This window comes from Squalius cephalus (assembly GCF_949319135.1).
Source record: "Squalius cephalus genome assembly, chromosome: 14".
In the NCBI taxonomy this organism is placed as follows: Eukaryota; Metazoa; Chordata; class Actinopteri; order Cypriniformes; family Leuciscidae; genus Squalius; species Squalius cephalus.
The window spans coordinates 21,461,398-21,488,448 of NC_137135.1; the positions used below are offsets into that span (position 1 = coordinate 21,461,398).

The window sequence follows — 27,051 nt, forward strand, 5'->3', positions numbered from 1 at the left end:
ACCCATCACAAAATACAGCAGTTTTACACAAGAAAACAAACTTTTATTGCATTATAAGATGTACACAGTCTGTTGAAACTGACAGATAAATAAAGTTAGCAAGGTAGCAGTAATGATTAAAAAAGAGAATCAAAAATATGGTAATACTTTAGCTCTCTTCCTTTGAAATTAATAGAACACTTCATAACAATCTATTGGGCAAACAGGCTGTAAACACTACACACAAAGGCAGAAAACATGATGGTTTCACCTGCTTGTCAGTGAGGTACAAAACTACTGTCAGTATCCCTTGGCATTAAAGACCCCATGGTTACTGTTAGGTCCTAATCAAGGTTACAGTTTGTTATTTGTCACTTGCTTCAATGGTGTGGTAATGTGTATTTCCATCAAACGATACGTGAGTGAGAACATGTTATCCCTGTCATTGGCCTTACAATCCATGTTTACTCCCCCTGCATTCATTTTATTACCAAATCAGGTGACGTATTTGCCCTGATATGATTCAAAAATATAATAAACCCACTTAAGGTATCACAGCATTTCCTGATCCATCCTAACAGGAGTAATGAAAGTAAACTGCCCTAACCTAAACAACAGATCTCTCTTTTTTTTTAAGAGCAAAACATCTGAAAAAAAGAAGAGAAAAACATTGCACCAAAATTCTTTCCTACTATGTTTTGTCTTTATCATCTGAATCAAACACAAGCCATATTTATATCTACCATCACAATATACAATGTATGTTTCATCATAATTAGTCAAATAATCCTAAAGTCTTCTTGTGAGAGAGGTGTACATTCAGTATTCGTTACCCCTTGGAAATGACCTGAACAAAGTACAGCACCGTCGTGCTCAATTTCATCTGCTAACTTCACAAATAACAGTCAGACTTTGGTATTCATTGTCAAGCAACTCATCGCTTATTTCAGCCCACCTAAGCTTATGCAGTATAACAGTGAAATAAAAGAACTGAAAAATATTATGTTATAACCTTTAAAATTAAATATTACTTAATGATGTACTTAATGGATGATGTCAGACGAATCATCCTCTTTCATTATAGTTGTATTGATCATATTTACATTCTGTTCACTCACTTTGCTGGTGCATAAATTAATAGAGAACATAAGGCAAAATTCTAATTCCTAATAATTCCTGATTCCTTGTCATTCAGAAACAAAATACCACTTTACGCTCGAGTAAAATCCAAAATGTTAACACCATTCTGTTTATTTTTTTCTTTCTTTGTCAGGTATTCTAGTCTTTCTGATCATTTATATGCCTCTGTCACAATGGACAGTTGCACAATTTGTAGGTACAGTCCAGACATGACTGTATGTCTGAGACACAGGATGTGTTTGTTTAGTTAGACTGGAACAGGTATTCAGGTCTCTCTATGTGTGTGTGTGTGTGTGTGTGTGTGTGTGTGTGTGTGGGGCAAGAACGCTAGAACAGCCGGGCTTGTTTCTTCATCTCATTCCTCTTCCACAGTGCCAGGCGGTCAAACTCTACCATCGTCATCCCAAACACTTGATAGAACTCCTCAGGGGAAAGATGCCGCTAAAATGAAAAGGAAACTTATCACTCACTGTATCTAGTCGTCCATGTATTACAATTTTGTAAGCAATCATTAAATATTGTTAAACTTTTACACACACACACACACTTCTTTGATTCTTTAAATGAACAATTTATTTAAAATAGAAACCTTTTGTAGCATTATAAAAGCCTTTATTGTGACTTTTGATTAATTTAATGCATCCTTAATTTCTTACTGAACCCAAACTTTTCAACATTAGTGTATTCATGAAATATGTATATTTATAATTTAATATAATATTAATATATTCTAATGATTATATATTGTTATTACAAACAATTTCTTTTAGTTTACCTCCAATCTGGCCCGGTCCACATCCTTTGGCACCCTGTTACGCCCCCTAGTGGTCACAATAAGTGCTTCGTATGGGTAGACCTGTAGCGAAAATTAGCGATGCATTTTTATAATAAACTTTAAAATACAGCATAAAAATTTAAACTCATATGCATTTATATACAAATAAACTTCCTAATTTTCTAAGATAATCTATAGATTTGATAATGGAAAGCTAAGCATTGTTCTCGGAGCTAACTGCATTGGTGGACCTCCTTTTCCTCTCGCTTACAACAGTGAAAGGAAATCACAGAGCCTCTGGCACAGTAGCTGAAATTGAGACAGGAAGCGGCACCAAGCAGAACAATATAGTTCCTGACCAACCAAGAGCAACAGGGTCAGACAAACCCCTGCCCTCTCCATGGCCCCTGCAGTCTCTGAGTCACTCAGAGCCAGCTGGGGAATTATACAGTGGCCTTATGACCTGGAAGCACTAATTTCTCCATCCTCCAGTTTCCACATACTTTGACCAGCAGGACGTTCCTTTGACCCACGAGGGTTCATTAGACTGGCTTTCCTCTGGAGTTGACAGTGGGCTAATGTTTCAGAGGTGCCTTTTAGTGTCTCTCCGGGCCCTCTTTAATCCTCTAGTAATGTTAAACCATTATTCTTACCTTGTATTCTGTTGGGAAAAGAAAAAAAAAAATTTTTAAAGTCAGAACTAATTTCTGTAAAAGGATCATCATTAAAAAAAGCTCCTTTACTTACCTCTGATTCCCCAGTCGACTTCACTGCCACTGTCATACTGGTAGTAGTCTGCACTTTGTGGCTGGAAAACAAACAAACAAATAGTGGCTAAGGATTTAGTTGACATCTCCAACCCAACTGCTTTTTGCTGCTCTGTCCATTCAGTTACTGAACATTATTATAAATATAATGTTAAAAAATAAACAAGCAACGAACAAAAGATTCAAGTAAAGGCATTTGTTATAGTTACAAAAATGGTAACTTACCCTTTGCAATCCATTCCTGCCATATCCTGGCAAAGAGGCTGACTTGGCTATGTAGTCTTCAAATAATAATAATAATAATAAATAAAAATAAATAAATAAATAAACGTGAATGTGTAAAACAACCTCAGCATATGAGATTAAGTCTGTTCAATTTTGACTGCCTTGTCCAATAGTGCACAGTAGAGGGCGCTAGTAACCAGGCTAAAATCTGTGTTGCAAATATTTGTCGGTTATTTTCTGCAGACACTTTTATACAAAGCAAATTAACTACAGAGACATTCCTCCTGGGGTTAAAAGCCTAGCCAGAAAATTATGAGAATAATAAATCTTGCCAATAAGATTTGAGCACCCAACGTTTGGACATTTAGCTTCCATAATCTTGTGTAGCCTATATAATAAAACTAAACACCACAACTTTTAATTTTCTCATCCAATACTAATCCCTGACTTTGTTAAATCCAAAAGCAGGACATGCTTTAATTTTTAAAGATACTGAAAGACCTCAAGAGTTACTCACCATTCTCCACTGCAAAGTTTGTTCGAGGAGCTGAAGAAAAGAGGGGAAAAAAACATCATAATCTCTTTAGTATTTTGATAATCAATTCTCTGTTAATATTAAGTGCAAATCACTAATTTGGGTCGAATAAAGCCATACAGCATACAACACAATAGCAGTACACTGTAAGAAACATCTCCCCTTAAACTATCTGACATGTACATTATAGTGTAGAATGAGCTAAATATGCAGTTATTGGTATATTTTGTGTTGTGTTTAGACTGAAACTGAGCTCCTTATGTCTGCCATAAGGTCAGACTTCTATCTCCGAGTCCCTTGAGATTTGGGAACACTGAAAGAGCCATTGGAAAAGTATCAAAACTGTCAACAAATAGAGCGGAGAGCAAGCTGCTCACCAGCCACACAGAAACACTGCACATCAAAGTGTTCAATGAGCCTGAAGTGAAAGGAAAAAAGCCATGGCAGTGAAAAGAAAAGGTAAAAAGAGAGAAAAGGAGACAGCAGGAAATGATGATGAAAAATGTGTATTCTTCTCTCGCTAAGAAACCGGACAAAAATCAAAAAGCATGAGGCTGAAATATACAGCAACTGAAAGAAAAATACAGCGTCTTCAAATTACTGATGAAGATATGTACATTACTAAAGTTTGAGTTTGTTAAGCTTTCTTTTATCCGGAGTGACTAACATCGCATTCAAGCTATACTTATGATCAGTTCATGCATGGTACAAAAAAATATATATAATAAACATCCACTTTCAACTTTCTGTCCGTGTTTTACTTATCTCTGCAAAGTCTTACACACAATCTGTCTTGCGAGGGAGAGTTTTATCATCAGATTCAGCAGCATTAGGTGTTCATTATCTGTTTGTCTTAACCTTCCATGACGTCACTATCTGAAATCCAGTCTATTATCTCAGATGTATAAATTGGATCTACAATGTCACTCCCAAACTTTCCCTGGATTTATTTCATGTTCTGCACATTAAATGCCACCCATTTCTATTCATGAATAAAAGACATGGAACACCAGCACGGGCTGCACCAGGCATTGTGAAGAGTAGCGATGGATATGGGGGAGGGCAAAGCAGGAATAGCAGAGCCAGATCCATGTATGGAAAGAGGAGGAAAACAGGGAACTAAAGAGAGGGAGGGGATGAAGGGAAAATTCCAGATGCTTTGTGCACTTCCCCATGAGATACACAGAAATAGAATTAAGGAGAGCTGCCTGCTCACATGCACATCAGGAGGGATGAAGAAAGAGGAATAGGAAAGATAGAAAAGAGCAGGAGTGAAAGGTTGGTTGCAATGCAAAGAACAATTATTAAGCGAATATTTCACTATGATGCAAGTAAATATTGTGTAAAATCATGTTTGTAAATAATGTCAATTTAATTTTAGCTAGAGATGCACTGACATTAATATTTTGTCTAAATAAATTCACAATAAAATGCAAAAATAAATAAATGCCACAAGTGAATTTAGGAAATGAATTTAAAAATGAATATTCATTTTGACATTTGCAACAGATTACATTTAACAAAGCTATTAAATTATTGTTGTTCATTAAGATTAACTTTAAGCAGTATTAGATAAATGTAAAAATAAGCAAAATCAGCATGTCAAATCGAATCAAATAAAAATGTATTAATAAAGCACAATAAAAACAACAGTAGTTGACCACTGTGCTGTACAAAACCTTGCTAAAAAGACATAGAATTAAATATAAACAGTTTTGAGGAGAGTATCAATTATTTGCATGTGCAAATAAATATCCAATATATGCTGATTTAAATTCAATATTGACTATTACCAATACATTTAAAATCTCTAATATTGGGCAATAACCATATATATTGCATTCCTAGTTTCAGCAACTTTGTGTATATCTCATTTGCAATTACTATATATATTACTATAATAGATGAACATTTTTAAAGCACTCTTATCCTGAAATTAAGCATACACCATTTATCTCATTCAATACATTATCTTATTGTCATGAGTTCCTTTGCCCTTATAATCTTTAAGCTAATAAGGTTAAGCGTATTTGGCTTGCAGTCCACAGTGGAGGGGGCTCGAGGAAGCAGCTTCAATTGGAGCTTAGATACACCCCCCAGAGGGACTGCTAATGCTTGGATGATGAGTATAGTAGCAAGAAGCCTAAATTATGTTGGTGGAGTTGGGGAGGTGGAGGGATGCCAAAACAGCTGATGCCAGAGCAAGGTGAGAGATCTGCGTATATGCTCCGGCAGATAATTGAAAGATTAGATGGGTTCACTCCTCCCGAAATTACGTCGTGAACTTCACTAATTTTATCAAGTACTGTAAATCATCAGATTCTAAGGTGATTCTCTCAGAACTGCATTTTCTGCAGGGTAAATTTAGGTGGTAAATTTAGGTGTCTTTCAAAAAAAAAAAAAAGGACACCTGGAGACTACAAAAGGGCCCCCAAAAATAACTAAATGATATAAGGAGTCCATATAATTAATAAAATGTATGCACACCAAAGCACCCATGAGAAAAAAAAACCAAAACAATACAGAGAAAACAATTTCAGAATTCACAGCAAACAGCTTGTTTGCATTTTAGACAAGTCAAGTTGATATACCGAACAGACCAAAACCCTTGACCTGACTGCATATACCTACTACAGTACTTGGATCCATTCAGATTTACAAAACACAGCAACATACACATGACAAATCAAAACATTATCCTAAATATGAATGTACTGAAATGTGTCTGTGCCTAAATACAATGAATATGCGATCAGTGCATCAAGAGCGCACGTATATGTTTTGTTTGCACATCAATATAACGGACTAAAGCTGTACTAGCTAGAAACTACTAGCTAAACGCTGGTTTGCTTTATCCAGCCTAGAAACGTAGTTTGCGTATCCTCTGGTTATACAGCGGTGTAATGTTTTGAAGTGTTGTTCAGTCTGTTTTTCACACAGTGTGATGCGTAAGGGCTCACACTCTTCAGAAACAATCACAGAATATGACAGAGCTGGTGTTTTTAAATCAAAACACACTGGAATGAATAATTCACTGAAAAGTCTCTTTTCTCTCTGCAATCTCTGATATAATCAGCGACTTCTAGATCATCTAACTGCGTGACGTAAATGATGTTAATGGCGCAATTTCATGCGCTTCAGTCATTTATTTGTGCTAAATTATATTAACGCGTAAAGGATTTTAAATGAATCGCATAACATTGACAGCCCTAAAACAGCGTGTCAGGTATAGAAAGGTCACAGTGAGACTAAGAAAGAACAAGAAAAGGTGCATGACACTGCATCGGCTGTAGTGTTGTAATAGTTTTTTTTTTTTTTGCTGTGTCTGCAACTATTCCTGAAAACCCTCAGAATTCCCCCTCCCAGCATCACAGTCCTGTATCAGCATACACTGGCTGTCACTGTCGACTCAAGCCTGCCTTCACTGTAAAGCGTTCCAGAGCTCCGCTGCTTTAATTAGATGGCTCAGTGCCACGACTTCACTGACCACTATGCTAAATAATGACAGCCATACTGAAGGCAAGCAGAGCAACTCCCATACTGCATACAGTCAAAAGCACACCGCACCTGTTGCTGTCATGCATTTTCCCCAGAGCAGAATGTGGGAAGGGAAAAGGTTATCTTAAACATACACAAACGGTAGGTTTGGTTTTGAAGGATCAAATATAACGACCAATATGCCACACTCAAGCTACGCTCTGTTTCTGATGACACTACTACAACCCCCTCTGAACACACATCTCTATAATCTGTGGTTTGTACATCAGCTCTAGTGGAGCACTTACAGCCGTTAACTGTGTTGTTGTGGCCCATGCTGTGCAACATCTCCCTGCTCCCACTGCGGGAGTTCCGTGCGCTGCCCCAGGGGTCGTTGTCATAGGAACCGGAGCGGGCTTTCATCTCCTCCTTCAGGATCATCCTTCCGATACCACCCTGAATCTGAGAGACACACAGAGAGAGAGAAAGAGGAAGACAGAAACAAAAGAAATAATGAGTGAACATCCTGTGATAGTAAGAGATCAGATGCTTATTGGCTGCATTTCAAAAATGGTTAAAGGTGCAGTAAGCGATTTTCGAGAAACACTTGAAAATCGCAAACAAGCTATGCAACACAGTATGGATGAATCAGCTGTGATTCAGCAAACAACAGCATACTTTGGTCTTTCCAGTGTTGGAAAGCTTATCCAAAATGAATGCGGGTCCTAGTTCTTGCCTGATCGTAACCCTTCTTCTTCCAATTATATTCCTCTGACCTTTTCCTCAGTGGTAATATCTCAGCCATCTCTGTTTCTACAGTCTTTCTACAAATGTCCTGCTTGCTCACTCTCTCTCCTCCCCCATCATGAGCGTAATCGCCCCCTATTGCTGATTGGCTACAAAAGTGTTTTGGTGCCCCGTGAATCAGCCCGATCCACTTCATTTTTCTCCTATTTACACAGCTAGGACAGTGTACATAAACAATATTTTTTGAGTAGCAAATATTCACAAAATTGTTTTAGGCGTTCATTTAAATGTTCAACAGTGATTCTCAGAAATCGCTAACTGCACCTTTAAATTAATCTCTGAGCAGACAGATGGGCTGTAATTTGGCTGACTGCTGATAATCAAAACTAGGTGAGGTTTATCTAAATAAGAGCGGAAGCTTTAATTACTAGTTAGAGTGCAGAGAATAATACTGTGAAAATAAAGAGACAGAGTGCTTTGGTGGCTTACTCTTTGAAGGCCGTGACTCCAGCCATCCTCTTCTCCACCTGATGAGTACCTTCTACGAGGAGCACGTAAAGCTGAGGAGGTAAAGATTGAGAAAGCAAGAGTAAATTAAGATGAAGCATACAACTGAATAGTTTAAGCATCTAAAGGGAGTCACACAGCATATTATAGACTGATAGCAAAAATATGCTATCAAATAAATATGCAATCATATATGCAATATATATATATAATTATAATATATATATGCAATTCATAAAACTTTAACCTTGCATCCTTCTAATCTGCAAATCATTTTTGGCTCAAATTTAGTATAGGATTCCAACACAAAAAAAAAAAAGAAGAATAAAGAGAATAATTAAGCCACATGTGATCCTTTGGTCAAAAACATTGAAAATTCATATATTCATGATTGGGATATAACACAGCTAATAATAACACAGCCCTTAAGTGTTTTATATTGTCCCAAAGTGTACTGATAGCGTAATGTAATTTGTGCAAAAATAAATGTTAAAGAACTCGCAAAAGCAAAAGACACAACAAAAGTAAAAAAGTGCATATTTTCCTGGTTAATATTAATAACTTTAAGCATATTATAATATCTCACACATTCTATGACTGCTTCTGTATTATTTTGTAGTTAATGAACAGTATACAGTACATTTTATTTGTACTATGTGAGGGGCCAAATCTTGGCAAAGATCAATAAATGGTAACAAATGTTTCTCCTTCAAATGTGGTTTATGCCTTTTTTTAAATTGCTCTTTGTATAAAACAACTGAAATAAAAAAAATATTTTGTTGTATTTGTTTAGATGTTCTTCAGAGTCTAGTTTCATAAACTGTGCAATTTTTAAGACATCCTAAAAAAGGATGTCCCACTTTATATTAAGTGTCTTAAACTACTATGTAGTTGTGCACATACATGTTTTACATTGTACTTATAAATTAAAAATACCAGCATGTAATTACAGCTGTAATTACATCTTTGAGCCTTCCTTTACCCCTTAACCCACCCTTAAACCTAACCATACCACCAAATCTGTCCGAGCCTTCCCTGTATCCCACCTCATTAGCAGCACAAGTGTCTTCCAATACAACATGAACACAAAAAGTACACTGTACCAATTTGTTTTAATGTAAGTACATACTGTAGTAGTTTAGGATACCTATTATAGTGTTACCAAAATATATTTAACATTCATTCTCTACAATGTGCTATCAGGGACTATAGGATCTTTTCTGACATCCCTGTATGTGGAAACATTTAGCGTGATTGTGGCTGGCGATAGGAAAGCGCTGTGATGCCAGTGAACTGAACGTTATGAATATATTTGTCACTTACATTTAGGAGAGCTGGTGTAATGGTAGTAATCAGACTCTGAGTGCTGGTAGTGTTCAGGCGAGTAGGCTGATGAGAACTTGGAGGATTGGAGAATGTCTTCACTGGTCTTGCTCTTAGTTGCTGGATTGCATTGATTGTCTGTGGGGAGAGTATGTCAGGATCACAACTTTGGAAAAGCCTGTGATATATAACAGTACATAGCAGTACAATCAGGCCCCCTTTAAACCTAACATTAGTATGCATTTTCAGTGATCACACAATCCACATAAAGAAAAAATTACCTACTTTTGTCAGGTCCTGCAATCTGATCACTTAATTTAATGACCAATAATTAATTAATCACTGAACTGCATTTGGAATCTCATGAAATGCATATTTTCATGTGGAAATTTAAAACTTTTTTTAGTTAAACCTATTTTCTTCACTTCTAATCCATCCTTTACTAGTGAAATGATTCTAATAGGCAAACACAGTAGACCAGATACCTTATTTTCCGTCCAAAAATAGCTAAATAAATACTATATTGCGTGTCATTGTTTGTCACAAAAACGTAATATTGCATTTTGAATTATCCCTCAATGTTTTAAAAATTCAGGAACATTTTCCATTTTGTGCAGGATATTATATTATAGTATATTTGATCTCTGTCTAATCACAGTACAGATTTAATGGAGTGGAATGCAATTCACATAAAAATATCTAGGTATATGAAACATGTTAATGCTAGGTGTTAAGGGGGCTCAGAAAGAAAGAAAGAAAGAAAGAAAGAAAGAAAGAAAGAAAGAAAGAAAGAAAGAAAGAAAGAAAGAAAGAAAGAAAACTACAACGTTCACATATAACAGCTCTGAAGGAAACACAATCCACAACACTCAATGTAAAGCGCATCTGAATTCAGATAAATGAGATGTTGAATAAGCACACAAAAAACACTCTAAAACTACTCATGTCTTGTATTATCAAAAACTACAGATATCGATATATTGCCTTATACATCTAAAGCAAAACCAGTCAGAAACTGCACTGAACTCCCATCCATATAAAACACACACAAGAAGATTCAACACAAATACAGAAGCACAGGCCTCGCACAATATTAACAATCCTGAATGGAAAAGACGAAATGCAACTAGAGATCGAACAAACACATAACCAAAAACGCAGACAGACAGATGTGCACAGGGAGAGAATACTTACAGAGTGGATGGTGAACGAGGAAAGTAGAGGTGGAGGGAATCGTATTTAAGGTGGTAAAGGAAAGAAAAAGAAAAAAAAACAAGGGGAAAAAAAGAATAAGGGAGGAAATATTTGCATCCAAAAGAGTCTTCAGTGAGATTTTAAGTTTGATACCCATATGGCAGAGACGCAAATGATCTGCATGACAACAGTACGCCTCTCTTCTGCTCAAACACAGCTAGACATCTACAACAACAAAACACTTACAGATGCAGATCCACCAAATGGGTAGCAAATTATTCCTTGTAAAGTGTTCGTTACAGGCTTGTGATACAAGGATAAACACAAATACACACTTAACACACATATGTAAACTGAGCCAACAAGCTGTCAGAGATGGTTCTGACCTTTCTTAGAGAACACTTTATAGACTGTGCAAGTATCTGAGCTGGCCAGTAAATACATCTACAGGATTAGTGCAGCTCTGTGCAAAGCTCTGAAACAAATTCATCTCCCTTACGCACTCTAGATCTCTGTGGTTGTATATTGTGATAATTGGCAGGCCTACACAGAATCTGTGCCAGAAGCTTTGAAGTACTCGAACGGCATCATTCATAAAGTTCTATACATCCCCTGGCCCTTGTGTGTTTGTCTTTTAAACCTTTTAGCTAATTTGATGCTGTCAGGAATAATGTCTAGTGCGCACCGCTCGATTTAACATAATTTCCCATGCTTAAATTTATTCCACAAATTTCACAGATTTTACCCCTCCAAAAAAGGTCAGAACTGCATAGAAAATTTCTGCAGGATTGGAACAACCATCATTCACACAATTTTGCATTCATTTTTACAAGTCATTTTACAGATTCCTCTTAAAATTCTGAATATAAAATTTTTAAAAAGTCAACAGATTCCATCTGGGCCTGGATTTATTACATGACTTAATATAAGATTGTTTCAAGCTAGCCGTGTGGAAATTGTTCTTTTAATTTTTCCTACATAAAACCTGTTTAATTTATTATGAATATTATATTTATTATTATTAACCTTCGTAATTTTGCTATTTGACTTGATATAAATATTTCTTTGGATTATATAAACATCACCTCTACCTAAACTGTTGAGCCCAGATAAAATCCTTAAAGTTGATCACTGTATTATCCATGATAATTGGTTTAGGTATACCATTTTTTTTTTTTTTTAATAAGATTAATCATAAATAAGAATCATAATTAATCATTTGGAAAATTGCACAAGCCTGTAATGCACATACATACATAATATAGCCTACACATACACATACACACACAGAGACATGCAGTAAAGGGAAAGATGTACTATTACTATTGTTTAGTTAAAGGGGTTTGAGTTCATGGCATTTTGAGGAGATACTAACCAATATGCTTGACAAAATGGTGTGAGATTGTAAATTTATGAATTAACAAACAGAGATATACACATAAACAACCAACTTTTAAAGGATTTGGCACCAGATGTAGTCTATCAGGTCTAGTCAATTAGACTGCCAAGTCCCTACAACATTCAATGTGCTGTCAACTGTAAGAGAAACAATATGGCTGCCACCTGAACTCTGTAGAGTTAGAATTAGTAGAGTAGGTAATGTTTAGACGTTTATACTTGCTCATTTCATGCTTAAACGGGTTTGCTTTCCTAACAGCGGTTTCTCAACAGGGTTGAGCTCAACTTAGCATTCAGTGGGGCTTCTCTGTGGCATCTAATGCGGCCACTTCCCAGTTGATCTAAAGCAGAGGAGGGACATGGCAAGCTTTAATCATGCCTCAGCAAGCCTCATCCTTTTTTCATCACCCCCCCATGTGGAAGGAAGGATGCGCTCGTGTCAATTCTACATTCTTCTGGCATGCAAGCAACAGAAAGCGGGATGCACGCTAATACTTGAGCAAAGGAGACAACTTCTTATCTCGTTCCACCTGACATACAGTTGCAGGGGAAAAAAAGTCTGTGAATCCTTTTGAGTTACATGGATATCTGTATATTGCTCATAAAATTTGATCTGATCCACAAATAAGTCACAACAGAAGAGAAACACAGTCCGCTTAAATAAACAGACAACATTTCTCATGATCGTTGTGCAGGTCTGATCTGCAATTATAGAAAACATTTGACGGATATTATTGCTGCAGCTTTTTATATATAAGTGCTCACATACTTTTTCCATCTTGCTCTGATTCAATGAAGACTATTATTTGATTATTTGTTTAAGCAGACTGCATTCATCTATTGTTATGATTTAGATACAAATCAGAACAATTTCAATGACCAATTTATTCACAAACCTAGTTTAATCCAAATTGTTCACATACCTTTTCTTGCAACTGTATTATGCAACTTCTAAAACATGTGCCATGGCATATACTTATTTGTGCCCGCCACATCCTATATGAGTGCTTTTTCTTCCACATTTGCAAACTACTTTTATTAAAGGCTTTTGGATTGAAGAGTTTGCTGGAGGAGAGCTATGGAGGACACTAACACTAATCAGACACATCTTTCCCATGAGCCCACACTGCCTCAGGACTAAGCATGAGGGAAAACAGGCCGGGGCAGGCCGAGCACACTATACCATGTCTCTTATAGATGGGAGGCTTCCTGTAGATGTTGGGATCCCCTGTGGCTGAGAAGAAAGGAAGAGATTAGAAATAAAATGGAGGAGAAGTAAGTGACAGGCAGAAGACAGCAAAGTAAACGAGGCAGGAAATGTTTTTTTGTACTTCCTCTTCACGCTTCCTGGGACCTTTAGGGTAAGGTGAAGGAGAGTGGAATGGTTGAGGAGATCACAAAAAAGGTACAAAAATGGAGTAGCCATACTATAGATGTATAGTATAGACAGATTCAAAAAGTTACAGAAACTTTGATCCATTAATGAGATTTTAATTTATATTCAAATATAACTGCTGGATGAATATGAAAGTGATGATAGCAGCCAATGAGGTGAATGTTGAGGCCTGGCCTACCTGGCACATGGAAATGCTTGGGAGCTTGGATTGTGGTGGGAGTGCTGGACCGGGCATCTAGCTGACTGTAATAGGGTGAACTTCTGCCACTCTCAGTGCCTGCAGCAAGCCCCAAGCCAATGACAGTAACAGAACCAGAGCATGAGTGCACACTTCCTGTGCGCCCTAACCACACACACACACTCAATCATCAGATCAATGATCCAAGATTAGCCAGGCAGGGACAGTATGCATTTCAAAACAGAGAAAAAGACATACTGTGCCAGACAGACGGGTGCATAGGATGTAGGTGGAATGGTGGGACACGCCCCCTAATAACGGTCAAAAATGTCCCCCGCAAAAAACTTTATATTGGCTAGCTTAGTTTTTTGTTAAAGTCAACATGAAATAAAAATCTCTTATTGTGCTTGCTGTATGATGCATTACGTCTTCATAATTAAAAAAAAAAAAATCTAATTAAATACCTTTTGGGGTGACATCACCAAGCTATCTTGTTGCCCCCTCCATTATTTCAACAACTTGAAGATGCAATCATTTTCAGTTGGATAAAATCCTGTCTTCCCCACATTTCCAATGCTGTTAATATTAACAAAATTTTTTAAATGTTGCATTGGCAACTAGCAGAAATAAGTTAAAGAACTAAAATGACTAAAACTGAATAAAAAAAAAAATAGAAATAGAAATAAAAAAACAATGAAAAGTGAAAAAATAAACCCAATTCAAAACATTAATGAATACTATAACAATATATAAATAATATTAAAATAACACTGGTCCTTCCTCCTTTTGTCACTAAATATCCCATTTCACTTCTCAATATTATTTCATGTTGACTTTAAAATCAATACCCACTAAATCACTATCAGTCACTCAGCTATGTCCTTGCTATGTAGCTGCAAGCCACACTTTTAAGTATATAGAAGGCAAAGCAAGATATATATAGTATATTTTTCAATATACTGCATATTCAGTATAGTTCTCAAGCCATTCCTGCTGAAAACACCAGCTTAGACCAGTATGCTGGTTCAAGCTGTGCTGGTCCACTATCCATGTTGTTTATCAGCAAGAAATGTTGGTCAACTTGCATAGTCTTTCTGATGAAGCTGGAAGCTTGTTGACAGGAATGAAAGTGTATTTTCTGTACTGCTATGAGCTTGGTAGAAGGAACTCACCGTATCTGTAGTAGTGCTGTGGAGAGCGGGGCATGATGGGAGACATGCCCTGCCTGCTGTAGGTGGGGGAGTCTATGTACCCTGGACTGGAGGATCTTCTCAGCCTCATGTCCATACCGTCATACATGTCCTAATCACATAAACTGTCATTATTCATAACTCTGATTGTGAGAACCACTCATTTTCATTTGCTCAATGACCAAAATTCCAATCAACTTTCATACTTTCAGTAGGACTGTCAATTTAACACACTTAACACAATTATGTGCTAAATCTACACCAGACAGATTAATAATTTGGTTGCAAAACATATTGCTGTTGACTGAGGGTCAGTGATCAGCTTATGTTCAACGATATGGAAAGTATCAAGAATAAGTATGTGAACCCTTCAAAAATACCTTGATTTCTACTTTGATAATTCATAAAATGTGGTCTGATCTTAATCTAAGTCACAATTATAGACAAACACAATCTGACAAAACTAATAACACACGGAAAGTTGTACCTTTACAGGTGCCCTGCCCTTTAAATAAAGACATACAGAGCTTGGTTACTAACAAATCTGTTTTTCTCAAGAAAGATTGGTTAGTGTACTATGCCTTGATCCCAAAAGCTTTATTTTAAAATGCATTACAGAGATGCACAAAGCTAGAAAAGGCTACGTTCTGGACTGTTGCTACTCTCCCCCTAGGAGCAGGCATCCTGAAAATATAACATTTTTATGAAGGGTTTTCTGCTAAAGGAGATTCTACAAGTTACTAAATTAAAGGGTTCACTTACTGTCACCACCCTGCACTGTGAATGATCACTAAAGGTATTCAATAAATATGTTCAGATTTTGGGTTATTCTGTGTTTGCCTATAATTCAATTCAATTAAATAACACAATTTATGAGTAATCAATGCAGAAATCCAGATATTTTCAAAGGGTTCACAAACTTATTCCTGCCACTGTATAATGATTTTCAGACACTTTTTGAAATGTCTATTAAATGATTTACACGTCTGCTGGAAAAACATCCAAATTCTTTTCATCTGAGGGCTTTTCTCAGCATATACTGATATACAGGTGAAACTCTAAAAAATTAGAATAACGTGCAAAAGTTCATTTATTTCAGTAATTCAACTTTAAAGGTGAAACTAACATATTATATAGACTCATTACATGCAAAGTGAGATATTTCAAGCCTTTATTTGTTATAATTTTGATGATTATGGCTTACAGCTTATGAAAACACCAAATTCAAAATCTCAGAAAATTTTGAAAATTTTCATAAGCTGTATGCCTGTATGCAATTAATTTAATTACATTTTTAATTGATTGACAGCCCAAATTTATAAAAAAAAAAATATATATACAGTATATATAAAATTTGAACAGTAAATTTGAGTAAAAAACTTCTACCTGAGAATAAGGGGAGAGTGTGCCCAAAGACTGTGAAGACAAAAAAAGAAGGGGGAGAGTCAGAATAACAGTAAATCAAAGATAAACCTTTGGTCTCTTTCTCCATGACATCTGATGCGTGAGGGAAGTGAGAAGAGTAAGAGGACGGAGGTGAAGGAGTCACTGTGGTCCGAACAACCTACTTTGTATTTCCTGTAGAACTCAACATTTTCTACTCAGCAAGCAAGAATTGAATGGATAGTTCACCCAGAAATGAAGATCCTGTCATCATTTGCTCATGTCTTACCAAACTTTCTATTGACCAGAAACAAATTTATTAGGTAACCCGTGGTCACCATCCACTTCAATGTAGAGGAAAGAACAGCATTGACAATTGACATTATGTTAAACATCATACAGGTTTGGAACAACATGAGGGTTATTAAATGATAGAACTGTCATTTTTGGATGAACTATCCCTTTAAGCAACCACATAGATCGCTAGAATTTTTCAGAGAGCTTTCCAAAAAGCAAACTAAAGCAAGAAGGCTCAACCAAAAGCACTCATATTCACTATTAATAGTGGGAGAATGCACAAACATAGTTAAAGCAAACAAAAGCATACAGCCAGCCAACGGATATGACATAGCTGAAAAACTCAAAGCAAAGCTATGCTAAGCTCAACTAGGACCAGGCCAGTAGACCCGGCGACAGGGGGAGACATGCTAAAAGTAGACTCAGAGTGGCTCTAGTGGTCCTGTAGGGCAGTACCTCCCCATAGCTGAGACGCTCTAGCCTGTCATCGGAGCAGTATCTGTGACTGGGCTCATAGGACCAGAAGTCTGGCCTCTGCACTTCATAAATGGCTTTAACCTTAGGCAGCGCTGCCAAGTCTTTGTAATCAAGGATCTCGTTCTCCATTTTTGCCTAAGGAGAGGGACAAAGGACAGATACACACACTCACACGTCAAACGCAATGAGCAGGCCTGCAAAAAACAGCAATCATGACAGGCGACGACAACATCAACAACTCAATTAAGTGTGGGAATGAGCCTGCGGCACAGTTTGCACATTTACAAAACCACTTTAAAGCAAGTGTTGTTAGGATACAACTGAGCTCATGACTGAAACTGTAATATAGCACATACTGTAAATGCTACAAAAATGATATGATGCTTATTCTTATTATTTTATTGTCTCTAAGGTGTTTTTTGAGCAAGTAGAAATGTCGACATGAAATGAAAATGTACCCTATCTATTGTCTAAATGCATGTTATAGATGTTACTGTGAACAATTCATCCATGTATAGATGTTTTTATTGACTTCTTGTTATTTTGAAACGTCACAACTGGTCCTTCTGGTAAAAAATACATACAGTACTGTACTTATTTACCCTCATGTTGTTTTTTTTATTCTACATACAATGAAAATCAATGGGGTCCAAAGGTGTTTGGACAAAACAGTTGAAATTGGAAACATTTTATTCTGTATTCAGTAGAATAAAGAAAGTCATTCAGGTTTGGAACAACATGAGGTTGAGTAAATGATGACACATTTTCATATTTGGGAGAACTATCAATTTGGAATGAAGCTTACTTAATTTACCTCCAATTCCAGATAGTGTTTTAAGGTTTTCTATCTCATACATTCAGTCTCACGTTTGACCTTAAGCAGAACATGGACCTGCAGGGCTTGACAGCACATATGCTTACATTGCATTACGCATACATCAATCACACACAGAACAAAGGTTACACACTCAGGCCAGCCTTCACTTCCACGTGTGACGTTAATGACCACACCACTGCAGAATGCACGCAAACACATTATGAACAAGCCAATAAACTCAAGCACTAGAGTCATCCATCTTGGGGTGGCCAATAATACTTACATTTGTGCATTTGACGGATGCTTTAGTTTTATCCAAAGCAACCTTTAGTACATTCAAGTTATACATTTTATAAGTACATGCATTCTCTGGAAATTAAACCTATAACTTTTGTGTTCCAAGTGCCATGATCTACTGGTTGAGCAACCACAGGAATCTTCATGGCACTTTACACGACCGTTCAATCATTTGGGTATGGTAAGACTTTTTAAATGTTATTTTTTCAAAGACGTCTCTTAAGCTCATGTAGGCTACATTTACTGATAAAAAATAGAAAAATAGTAATATTGTGAAATATTATTTACAATTTAAAATAAATCTTTTCTATGGGAATATATTTTAAAATGTAATTTATTCCTGTGATGATGCCAAAGCTACATTTTTAGCATCATTACTCCAGTCTTCAGTGTCACATGATCCTTCAGAAATCATTATAATATGCTGATTTGATGTTCAATAAACATTTCTCAATATTATCAATGTTAAAAAACAGATGTGCTGCTTAATATTTTTGTGGAAACCATGATCTTTTTTTTCCCAGGATTGAATAGAAAGTTCAAAAGGACAGCTGAAATAGAATTATTTGTAACATTACAAATGTCTTTACGGTCACTTTTTAGTAATTTAATGTTTGCTGAATAAAAGTATTCATTTCTTAAAAAAATAATAATACCTGTATATCTTACTGACTCCAAACTTTTGAATGGTAGTGTATGTCAAACATCAGTGTAACATTAAGAGAATGCAGTAGTTCACTCAAAAACGGATGTTCTGTCATAACTTATATAATCAATTTCGATCTGTTTCTCATTCAAAGCTATTGTACGGCTTCAGAAGATTTGGAATATAGGTCACGGTTTTAATGACTGTGTTTTTGCATTCTATTTGAAGCTTGAAAGAAACCTCATTAAATGACCAACTACATTTTGCAAAATTTCCACAGAAGAAAATGCACTCATACTGATTTGGATCGACATGAAGGGTGAGTGAATGATGACAGAATTACATTTTTGGGTGAACTGAACTGTACCTTTAACTTGTACATTAACATGTACACATTATGACAAAATATTCACTAACTTATCACAATTTTAAAACCAAATATTCATTTTTTGTATTATTCATCTACCACTCTACCACCATCATTTAGTTGACATTTAGATGAGCTGGACAGTGATTGGATACTTACACAGATGACTCTGCTGGGTGAACTAATGCTGGAGCCTGGAGGAGAGATGGAGGTTTCTGATGTGCGCCTGAGCTGTACAATAAAAAAAGGAAGAAATCAGCAGAGCTTTAGAGTAAGATCTGAAGGTATTTTAATATTCAGTCTGTATTTGTTAAAAAGAAGGGGGAAAACTCACTCTCAGTTTCCTCTCTGCTCGAGATGACTGTTTACACACAGGATGCCACACTTCTGAACCTGAGACACAGAGCCAAACAAATAAGAAGAGAACGCTAGCTAGGGTACAGAAAATTTCTAATCCAGCCATATGCTCATTCAAGACACCTTAAAATGACTTAATTTGAGAAATAAAAAGAAGATTTTAGAAGATTTAACCATGTGGATTTCAGTTGCATGTACACTAGTTCAAAAGTTTGGGTTCAGTAAGATTTAAAAAAAAAAATTAATACATTTATTCAGGAGGGATGCAATAAATTAATCAAAAGTGACAGTAAAGACTTTACATTGTAGAAAAAGATTTCTACTTCAAATAAATTCTGCTCTTTTGAACTTTTTATTAACCAAATAACCCTGAAACCCTGACATAGATAATAATAAAATGATGAAATTCAGCTTTGTATTTTTGACCAAATAAATGCAGCCAACATTTAAAATATATCAATATATATATATATATATATTTTTTTTTTTTTTTTTTTTTTTTTTTTGAGTAGGCACAGACACCATGTCCTCCCTGAAGAAAATGTCTTTAATGTATATGCACTATGAAATTTTTAATCTGAGTTTTCTATAGTTTGGACTGCCTAAGGCCTGTCAGCCAATCCCATCACTCCTGACCTCACAGGTGAGTCTGAGATTTGGAAGCAGATGGATAACTCAAGCTAAGGCAAATACATTTAATGTAATCACAGGAGAAAGCCATAGTGCATTCATTCAAATGTGGCATTTCAATTTCAGATTGATGGGTTTTTTAATCCGATGCTCTGTCTCTGTCTAGCTCATTCTCTCCAGTTTTCACTCACCTCATATCTCTCTCTTTTTGCATGATATAGTAATGCGCTGATGCCTGGATCTGCTGACTTTTAAATACATTTACCTCGAGGTGTGTTCGCTAGCCTATAACACTCTTACACATTTCAGCGCTTAATGTGAAACAGAACAGACAAACTGTGTAGAAAGACCTGCGGCGCATTCTAATGTCCACCAGACACTGGCACTAGAAGTCATATGAGCGAAATCGACAGGGAAATCTACTGAATAGGGCATTAAGAAAGATCTAGATGAGCCTCTGTGACTCTTTAGGAATAACATCAATTTCTTTATTAAGGTCTTCCCAATACAGCCTTATCTCCCACATGAATCTTGCATACAGTTCATGATGTTCTGGAAATGCAGCTAAATATGACAGATTGTCATGTGATATTCTAAAAGAGCTCTTTCATTAGAAAAGTCCTCATTTGTTCTGTCACAAGGATGAACTAGGACTAACCCACAGGAAAGACAGATCTCAAATGAGATATTATTAATATCTCAATTGGTTTTCCAAAACAAAAACACAATTAAATGAAGTGCAATTTAAGAATTTTGTTCAAGTATCTTACTTTACTTTTTTTTAAAACCTTTTAACCTCATATACGTTTCCTGTAGTGTTTTAGATGAAGTCTCTCGCAATGACAGTCACAACAATTGCCAAGGTCTGGAGTAAAAAGTATAAAAAAATTGTCCTAAACTCACATTAATGTCATAGCTGTATTCTCTTACTTTACTGTTATGTCAATGAATGCCAGCTTTTCACTTTCTGTGTTGAGTTGTCTGGAAGATCTTTCTCACCAATTCAAATCCCACAAGCACAAGAGACATTTGAGATTCCTTATGTTATTGCATACATTTTATGGAAGGCACATGCCCAATTTCCCCAAAAACGTAATACTAATTTCAGACAGAGACACTCTCCTAAGAAGTGCCATTATTTGGACACTTTCTACATTGCAGTTATACACGTAATCACATTCCTTGTTGATGTTATCTCATTTCATAAGGTTTATCTTTTAAATGTTGATTTCGTCTTTATTTAATATTAAAGATGTTTATTTAAAGATCAAGAAAATTTTGTTTCAACATTTTGGCAACTGCATTTTCATATGAACTGCAAAGTTCATAGAAAATGTTATACAATATTTAGTTTGACCACCTGTGGTTGACAATCAGCATTTTCTGAAAGTTAAGCAACTTTCACTGACCATTTGTTAAATAAAAAAAAAGTCCTTATTTGGAAGAGTTTCAAGCCCCGTTTTGCACCCTATTCATGGAAAGTGCCAGCTGTTGGCCTTTGTAACCTCTCCTCACCTGTGAGATACATCTCCTCTCCTTCTGTAAACATCATCTGACACCGGGCACAGCGAGCACAAGTGGGGTGGTAGTGCTTCCCACCAGCCTGGACAGAGAAAGAAAGGGACACAATGTCAGAGGATAGAGGATTTTAAAACAACACGTACAAGCACATACAAGCTCCACCTATGGAACCCATTATCGTGAGCACAATAAACACTGTAAACACATGCTTGTCTCAACAGTGATTTTTAAATGCATTTACTATTACTATACCATATTAAGCAACAGAGCACTCCTCCTTTATTGCTGTTTTAATACTGTTCAAGACTCATTTAAGCTCCACAGACGTTTAATGACTCTCTTGCTCGCCATACACACTTTTAAAGCTTACAGAGATCCTTCAGTGCCGAAAGTCAGTAATTGAGAGAACTGTTCCTCTGGGACATTTAAAACAAGGAGTGTTTGTTGATGGAACTGCAGATAATGAACACATTTTTTTTTTTTTTTTTTAGAGTTAGTTGAGAAAAGGGGACAAAATGAGATCAAGATAATGTCCCCAAAGTCAAGTCAAGTCACCTTTATTTATATAGCTTTTTACAATACAGGTTGTTTCAAAGCAGCTGTACAGCAATAACAGGAAAATAATGCAACAAAGTTAGTTTTGACTGTACATCAAATATAAATATTTATGTATTATGATTATAATTATATAAGAGTAAGTTCCAGTCCCTGAATCTGATTGGTCGAGCAGCGTTCTAACAGTGCTGATATAACAGTTCAAAGAATGTATGTAAAGTTTGTATTTACATTGTTATGGCAGTAGGTGGCGACAAGTGAGAGTCTTTCAGAGTGATTAATTTAATCAGATTTGTTCAAAACAATGATTCATTCAGGAACAACACATGTAACTGTCTTTATGAACGAGTCACTGATTTGTTCAAAACTGATTAATTGGAAATGATTCAGAAATGAAACATGTGAGTGTCTTTATGAATGAGTCACTGAATCAGCTTCACAGTTTGTTCAGCTAAAGCAATCAGATAAAACAATTTGTTCATTTAATAATTTAATCAATTGCAATTCATGCAAACCTAATTAATTTAGTAATGAAATATGTGACTGTCTTTATGAATGAGTAACTGAATAAGTCAATCAAAAGATTAATTTAAAACGCTGATTCCTTCAGGAACAAAACATGTGACTCTTTATGAGTAAGTCATTTAATTAATTCTCTCAATCGATTTGTTAAATTATTCAGATTCATTCAGAAATGTATGAAAAAAGGTCTTTATGAATGAGTCAAATTAGTAAACTCGAATGATTTGTTCAAAAACACTGATTCTTTCAGGAACTACTGTGTGTTGCTCAGAGACACAGTAATTAGTCTGTGGCTTCATTTGGAACTATTTACATTAGAAGAACCAAAACAGAAAAATTGCACATAATGCATCTAAAATGCAGGTAGTCTTTAGGCTAGTATGACAGTTGCTAGTAGCTAGTATGACAGTTGCTATTTATAGACAAATATTGCAAATATGCTGTCTCATTGGGAAGTCCAGAGAAAAAAAGGGGTGTATTGGAGAGGAGGCACAGAGCAGGTGGCAAGAGAAGGCCAGTTTATGAGTTAGAGACATAGTGTATGCTGCCATTGCTCCAGGAATCAGCAAGCTGTCAGTTTCTAAGTGCTCAGAGGCATGTGGTATCACTAGGTGTCTCCCAGGGGGAATGAGTGCAAATCAAACAGGCAGATAAAGATAAATCAGCCAGTGTCCCACTAGCTATAAATAACCTGACTTGAGCTCTCCCTGGAAAACGGAGCACTTCACACCAGCCACTCTGACTGGGATCAGAGAAAACAGAGCGACAGGAATGAGTTAGTTTGTGTGAGTACAAACTCACACAAATTCTTTTCAAATGTGTGTGTATTAGCATTAAGCTTCATCAGCTTTGGAACTCTCAGCTGGCAAATTATCTCCTTTCTTATTTGTATGTAAACTACCTCATCATGTTTCTCTTCCCCTGTGACAGTCACATTACTCATAGTCTCTCTCTCACGCTCTCTGTCTCCCTCTCCAACTCCATGACTCTACGACCCTGTTCAGAAGTGTCACAGAAAATAGCAAATCAACAAAAGATAGGGTGCCAGGGGTACCTGCCAAAAGGATCATTCTTGCTTATGAAGCATCAAAGGCCAGAATATTAGGCCATTCCTCTGAAGGACGAGCCACCGGGGAGGTAAACTGGCACTTCATTAGCTCCATCATTCATTCTCACAGTAACTACCCAATGAAACAGTAGTGGTAAAATCTGTCTGTCTGTCTATCTATCTATCTATCTAAAAACTTGCTCAGAAGTAGCAGAATTTGGTTTCAACCATGTTGCTAAAGAGTCTATGAGGTTGCTAAGGTGTTGTGAGTGGTTGCTAGGGTGTTGGACTACGCCATGTTCTCATCTGCAGGGAGAAACTGTAGGTTTGATCATAGCATCAAGTCCATAGCTCAAACGATAAACTACTATAGAAGGGGCATAACTTTTAGGAGGAAGCTATAAATATCAGAAACAATAAGAGTGATGCTTGCCTCGCTTTTTTATTCTCTCAAAGCCTTCTCCTCTACTCGTCTCTCCAAGGTGTATTCTTTGCCATCTGTTTACCATAAACGTTGAAAGTGTTTTGAGAGAAAAACTATGTATGTCTAAGGGAAGAGTGCTTCAAATAGTGGTTTTATTCCCTGTCTGTCTGGGCTTCTTTACTCATCTCCTCATATTTAGCCCTTGATCTTTTTATAATGGAGGCTTCTTGCCTGGCCCACTTGATGGATCATTTCATGTTCAGTTCAGGTATAACAAACACAATCGCTTTCTATTCAGCAGAGTTCTGAGTCAAAAACAGTCAAAGACGAGTCGCTCATCACAAAGAACTACTTTATGTGTGTATAATGAGTCAATTGCTCAGGTCCAGTGTTTTCTACAGGGTTTCCACAAAGGTATTACAGGTGTGTGTGGCCATGAATGAAACTTTCATGACATTTCTAATACATTTTTTTTTATGTTTTAGAGAGAGGTCTTTTATGCTAATCAAGGCTGCATTGATTTAAGTACAGTAGACACAGCAATATTGTTAAATATTATTACAATTTAAAATAACCATTTTCTATTTTAATATATTGCAATATATCATTTATTCCTGTGATGGTAAAGCTGAATTTTCAGCAGCCTTTTCTCAGGATACTTTGAGGAATAGAAAGTTTAAAAAAAAACAGAATTTATTTGAAATAGAAATCTTTTGTAGCATTATAAATGTCTATTCTGTCACTTGTTGAATAAAATGATTAACCCCAGACTTTTGAATGGCAGTGTAATGTCTACAGTAGGTTGGGGGGGTCTGTTGGACACTGGTCTAATGGCTGGATGTAAGTAGGCAGGATGTAGACTCACCTCCAGCACACGTCCACTGATGTATCTGTTGCATGTTTCACACTTTATCCCAAACTGGGCATGGTAGTCTGACTCACAGTAAGGAATGCCATCTCTGCATGCAAAATAAGACTCACATGAATGAACACATTATTACACTGTTACCAAAAATAAAACACAGGTGTGTAGGTTTTACAAAACCAGAAAACTATGAACTTTTAGACTTTTTTATTAACGCTATAAATCTTTCTTGAGCACCTCAAAATCGGAGTGACACAGAAGTCCCTAACAGGAGCAGCTGCTTATCAGTAAATCAAGTATGTATATATACATCCACATTACTTTTCAAAAGTTTGGGGTTGGTAAGATTTTTGAAAGAAGTCTCTTATGCTCACCAAGGCTGCATTTATTTGATCAAAAATACAGCAAAAACAGTAATATTGAGAAATACTGTTAATAACTGTTTTAAATTTCAATATATTTTAAAATGCAATTTATTTCTGTGATGGCAAAGCTGAATTTCCAGCAGCCATTACTCCAGTCTACAGTCTCACGTGACTTTTAAACTGTAGTGTTTATACAGTGAGAGAAAGTGTTCACACAAATTGCCTAAACTAAGAATTCTACATTTATCCACATATAAAAATGATACACAGGCCTATTATTTTGAAGGCCTATTATTAGAACTGAACGTGTAAATATTAGTGATTAAATATTTATGAAATGAGCAGAATTAATGTGGTTTTAAACATGAGAAACAGGCTGCTTTGTGCAACACAATATGTGTGATGTGTGGTTGAAAGAAAGCCAACAGTTCAACAGAAGCAGTGGTCACTCACTTGCTGATGTACTCCCCGGTCAGGACCAGGCCACAGGTCTGACACCTGAAGCAGCTGACGTGCCACTGTTTCTCTAACGCCAGCAGAGACTGACCCTGTTTGATCTCCTCCTTACAACCTGCACAGTCTAAAAAGAGTCATGACTCATGAGGAGGGGAAGAGAGGTTATATAATGGACTTTAGGCTCACACGTCTTTCCTGTGTCCTGTCGGACTTGACAGGTTTATAAAAAGCACATGAGATACATATCAACAATTGTTATGAAGGTTAGGTTTAGTTTTTAGTTTTTTTTAAATCATATATACACACATACTTTATAACAGATCATTCTTGTTATGCACGGCAGGACCTTTTATGAAGAAACTTGAAAAACAAATGTTGTCATTTTAAGAAGTATTTTTTATAAAAGGGTTTGCCAGACTTTCAGAAGTTTAATCAGGCAGAGCTTGACCAGATTATTAGCACAATGACAATAACCTGTGTCATTAGCAGGTTGCATAAACTGCTTAGACTAGTCTTAAAAGATAGTCATCGTAATTTTTTTCTTCAAGACTGGTCATAACTTTTTGTATTTAAGTCGGTTAAATAAAAATCTAGATGGTCTAATTTGAATCTGAAAAGTAGGACTGATTACCTTTTGGCTAATTGCCAGTTGGTCAAAGTAGTTCTTAAGACGCAGTCCTTACATAGTGGTTATGATTATGCAACCGGCTCCTAAAGTTAATTTTGATCATTATTTTTGTTGTAACCGTCTGACATCTGAAAATTTAGTATTATATTGATTTCTGTAATTTTATCAAAATTTTTATTTAGTTGTTTTTAACATTTTTATTTAAGAAAGAAAAAATGAAGGAACACCTGGAATACATATTAAATCAGTTTCTGATGTTTTCGTTACATCAGGTGACGTGGCAAAAATGGGACCATTCATTAAAACCAAAGCAGTTAAAATGATTATGTTATTACTACACTATTATGTTGACTTAATTGTGATAAAAGAAAAGTAATACGATTCCCATCTTTAAAAAAAAACATTAACATTTTATCCAATTCATAAAATGGGAAAGATTGCATAGCATAAATGTCCCAGGCATGTTCAGACTCTCTACATTTGTTCAACCAAAGAGCAAACATAGACACAAAGCTCAGACGCTCTTCACCTCTGGCCTTTATAAAACATCACAGCGTTCTGCCTC

The 27,051-nt window shown here is 36.1% G+C and overlaps 1 protein-coding gene across 7 annotated transcripts in view; it reads right to left on the bottom strand.

Annotated features, from left to right (window-relative positions):
• Positions 1-24: 24 nt before the first annotated feature.
• The window catches only part of ablim3 (actin binding LIM protein family, member 3), a 62,803-nt gene continuing 35,776 nt past the window's right edge, over positions 25-27,051 (bottom strand). The window contains exons 5-22 of one of the 7 annotated variants that reach the window (XR_013823601.1): positions 25,856-25,982; positions 25,038-25,131; positions 21,618-21,705; positions 19,450-19,508; positions 19,275-19,346; positions 16,968-17,123; positions 16,218-16,247; positions 14,814-14,943; positions 13,642-13,740; positions 13,251-13,301; positions 9,476-9,595; positions 8,135-8,205; positions 7,207-7,360; positions 3,404-3,433; positions 2,887-2,942; positions 2,638-2,702; positions 1,895-1,975; positions 26-1,560 (exon numbers count right to left, since the gene is read on the bottom strand). Coding sequence is in view for 1 of the 7 variants with exons in the window: in XM_079893557.1 (XP_079749683.1) it covers positions 2,530-2,555; positions 2,642-2,702; positions 2,887-2,942; positions 3,404-3,433; positions 7,207-7,360; positions 8,135-8,205; positions 9,476-9,613; positions 13,251-13,301; positions 13,642-13,740; positions 14,814-14,943; positions 16,218-16,247; positions 16,968-17,123; positions 19,275-19,346; positions 19,450-19,508; positions 21,618-21,705; positions 25,038-25,131; positions 25,856-25,982 (1,442 nt within the window). In the remaining 6 variants the exon portion in view is untranslated. Of the gene's footprint in view, positions 1,561-1,894; positions 1,976-2,505; positions 2,556-2,637; positions 2,703-2,886; positions 2,943-3,403; positions 3,434-7,206; positions 7,361-8,134; positions 8,206-9,475; positions 9,614-13,250; positions 13,302-13,641; positions 13,741-14,813; positions 14,944-16,217; positions 16,248-16,967; positions 17,124-19,274; positions 19,347-19,449; positions 19,509-21,617; positions 21,706-25,037; positions 25,132-25,855; positions 25,983-27,051 lie in introns of those variants that run through there. The other 6 variants (XR_013823602.1, XR_013823599.1, XR_013823600.1 and 3 more) reach the window with 6 other exon arrangements.